This window comes from Capsicum annuum, chromosome 9 (genome assembly GCF_002878395.1).
Source record: "Capsicum annuum cultivar UCD-10X-F1 chromosome 9, UCD10Xv1.1, whole genome shotgun sequence".
Classification (NCBI taxonomy): Eukaryota; Viridiplantae; Streptophyta; class Magnoliopsida; order Solanales; family Solanaceae; genus Capsicum; species Capsicum annuum.
Window position 1 is genome coordinate 13,378,555 of NC_061119.1, and position 2,996 is coordinate 13,381,550.

The 2,996-nt window shown below is 32.4% G+C and overlaps 1 protein-coding gene across 3 annotated transcripts in view; it reads right to left on the reverse strand.

Annotated features, from left to right (window-relative positions):
- Positions 1-540: 540 nt before the first annotated feature.
- LOC107842939 overlaps positions 541-2,996 on the reverse strand; it is a 19,381-nt gene continuing 16,925 nt past the window's right edge. For all 3 annotated transcript variants that reach the window (XM_047396113.1, XM_047396111.1, XM_047396112.1), the window contains exons 4-5: positions 1,500-2,064; positions 541-1,397 (exon numbers count right to left, since the gene is read on the reverse strand). In XM_047396113.1, the coding sequence (XP_047252069.1) occupies positions 678-1,397; positions 1,500-1,718 (939 nt within the window). In that variant the 5' untranslated portion in view covers positions 1,719-2,064 and the 3' untranslated portion in view covers positions 541-677. The remainder of the gene's footprint in view (positions 1,398-1,499; positions 2,065-2,996) is intronic.

Here is a 2,996-nt window from a genome sequence, read left to right on the forward strand (position 1 = left end):
TTGGAACTTATAGAGCCCGTTTGGATAGGCTGAAAAAAAGTTTAAAAGTGCTTTTGAAGGTGCTAAGCTTATTTTAAAAATAAGCAATTAAGTGTTTGGGTAAAAGTGCTGAAACTGGAAAAAAGTTATTGATGTGTTTGGTAAATAATGCTTTTAAGCATTTTTTTTTTGGTCAAAATGACTGAAATACCCTTATAGCTGTTAGTAATATATAGAGTTGATTATTATTAGTTTTTATTGCTAAAGTGATTCAAATTAAAATTAATATATATTTTAATATATATATATATTAAAAAAAATATTTTCATGAATGACTATTAATTTGTGCGCTAAAAAAATATTTTTTTTAAGAGTTTAAGTGTTGAATGTTTGTGTTTGAAAAAGATAGTTATATATTAAAAGATTATTTGTTTCTTCATGGTTACGTTAAGATTTAGTATCATTAAGGTGCAATTTGTGACAACACTTCCATTTTCTTATTAAACTGAACTTGTTGCTTTTAACCTTCGAGGATAATATTAATATATGTTGAGCTTATCATTAAGCAAAATATACATGTTACTAATCATTATAATTACAAGAATAGATAAATAGTTTCATACAAAAGAGGTACTAATATGGCTAGAGTTAAGTTCGCCATAAATACAAAAAGTGAAAATATTCAATTAGTACAAGCATTAAGCATTACAAATATCAGTAGCAATCATATCCCGAAGCCACACCCAATGCACATTACTTTCCTCACTCACATTTTCGTCGTCTATATTGTTAGCCGTTGAAGTTGTGCCTACATCAAAATCAACCGATGGACTATATCTTTCATTCTCAGCTGTTTGAAATGCATTATCCACATTGCACTTTTTTCTAATGTGATTATGAATGGGCATAGTAGCAATTACAATATCCCTTTGAGTGTCAATGTTATAGTAAGGCATGTGGCGCAAAATAGACCATCTCGCTTTCCATACACCAAATGTGCGTTCTACTATGTTTCTACAAGAAGAATGCAAATAATTAAATTTTTCAATGCGTCCCCTTCGCTCCCGCAATTGTCGTGTTGCACCACGTCGAAAGTCAAAAAGGTGATACCTCACATTATCTCCTCTGTAAGGAGCCATGTATTCCTTCGTGTGTGAATATCCAGAATCAACTAGATAATATTTATTTTTCAACGGATGTGGAAAGTTGAGTTCTTGTCTATGAAGAGCCTCACGAAATATACGATTGTCATGAGCCGATCCTTCCCACCCAGCCAATGCAAATGTAAAACACATGTTAAAATCTACAACGGCAAGAATATTTTGAGTCAGATAACCTTTACGACCAATATACGGAATTTCTTGACCTTGCGGCAATCTAGCTTTAACATGTGTGCCTTCAAGTGCCCCAATGCAATCCTACAAGTATATACATATATAAATTTAACTTAAGAAAATAATCAAGAGAGAAATTAAATATTAAGTATAATAAAGTATATATTTGGAGAAAGTGCAACTTACTTTAAAGAAGGGCAAATATCGCTCGTTGCATGGCTTGTGAGCTCCTACACCATCATTGTAATTTAAACGTGGTCTAATGATATCTCTTGCAAGCTTAGAAACAACATTTAAAACACTATGAAAGTGTCTATGAACCGTCTCTCCAGAATGTTGAAAGATTTCTTGTATCATTCGATTTCCCGCTCCATGTGCACAAATCATCAAAAACATGCCTAACATTTCGTGTGTAGAAATTCCACGAGTGGATTTAAGCCCATATTTTTCGGTTAAGTCATTGGATAAATCAATAAACACCGCTTTCTTCAATCAAAAATTTTCATAACAACGGGTTTCATTTCCTCGTAATATCTCTTGAATAAATGTATGTCCGGAGCGCTTTGATGTACGACAAGGTTGCTTGCATAAGTACTTTTCGCAATACGTCAAAATATATTTACGTGCTAGTTGACACAAAGTCATCCACTCCTTGTCTTGCTCTTAGCGAACTTTTTCCAATCCTTCATCTTCTTCATCTAATAAGTCACTTAAATCAGGAGATATGCTAATATCCAAACTCTCCATTTAACTGAAAATCAAAAATGCCTCACATTAGTAGAGTATGGGAGTGTAAGAATCCCATAATCCTCATATTAGTAGAGTATGGTACAACAACATAATTTAATTTATAAGATGCACTATGAATCTATGTAATTCATATCTCATTGCATACTCTTCATCTAGTAAGTGAAAATCAATAGAACATACATATGTATAAAATACACACACATACAACATACAAATAAAGTCAACTCAATTTTAAAAGGGTTTTAATCATACAACCATAGCGTATAAAGTTCACGCGTACAACCATAATAACACACATCAAACAACAAAAGTACTAAAATCAACCGAATACATCCTTCACATTTTCTTAAGGAGGTATAACTCATAGTTATATGTCAATCAAGACTTTCGAGCTTCATCACTAGTCATCTTAAGAAATATTTGACGGACGTCTTTCTTTAGAAATAAGTTGACTGGATAGTTGTAGATTTCAGACGGGATAACAATTTCGGAAATACTTGCCAAAAAGTCCATACACTTATCAATGGTGGGATCCTTTACTGCATTAGATGTGGCAGTACTTTTGCTTGACATTAACTCCACTATAGAGTGTAGTTCCTCTCTAGCAGATTTTGTCTTACTCTTTTTTACTCGATTTCTAGTTCCTATATCATTTGTTGAAAGTTCTCTTTTTAATGATGGTTTGGAAACATAAGAGAATTCATATCATGTGGGTCATCACTTCCTTCATCATTGAGATTAATGAAGTGTTTTTTGTCAAAATGATTAAAATCATTTTTTTCTTTGTTCAAATCTACTTCAATTTAAGAAATTTGTTCTTCATTGGCGGCGCGTGCTCTTTCCCTCGTAGCAACAATATTCAAAAATAATGCATCATAGCGATAACGTATGAGAGAAAGATCCATATTCTTAAACCTCCTATATTGATGATCC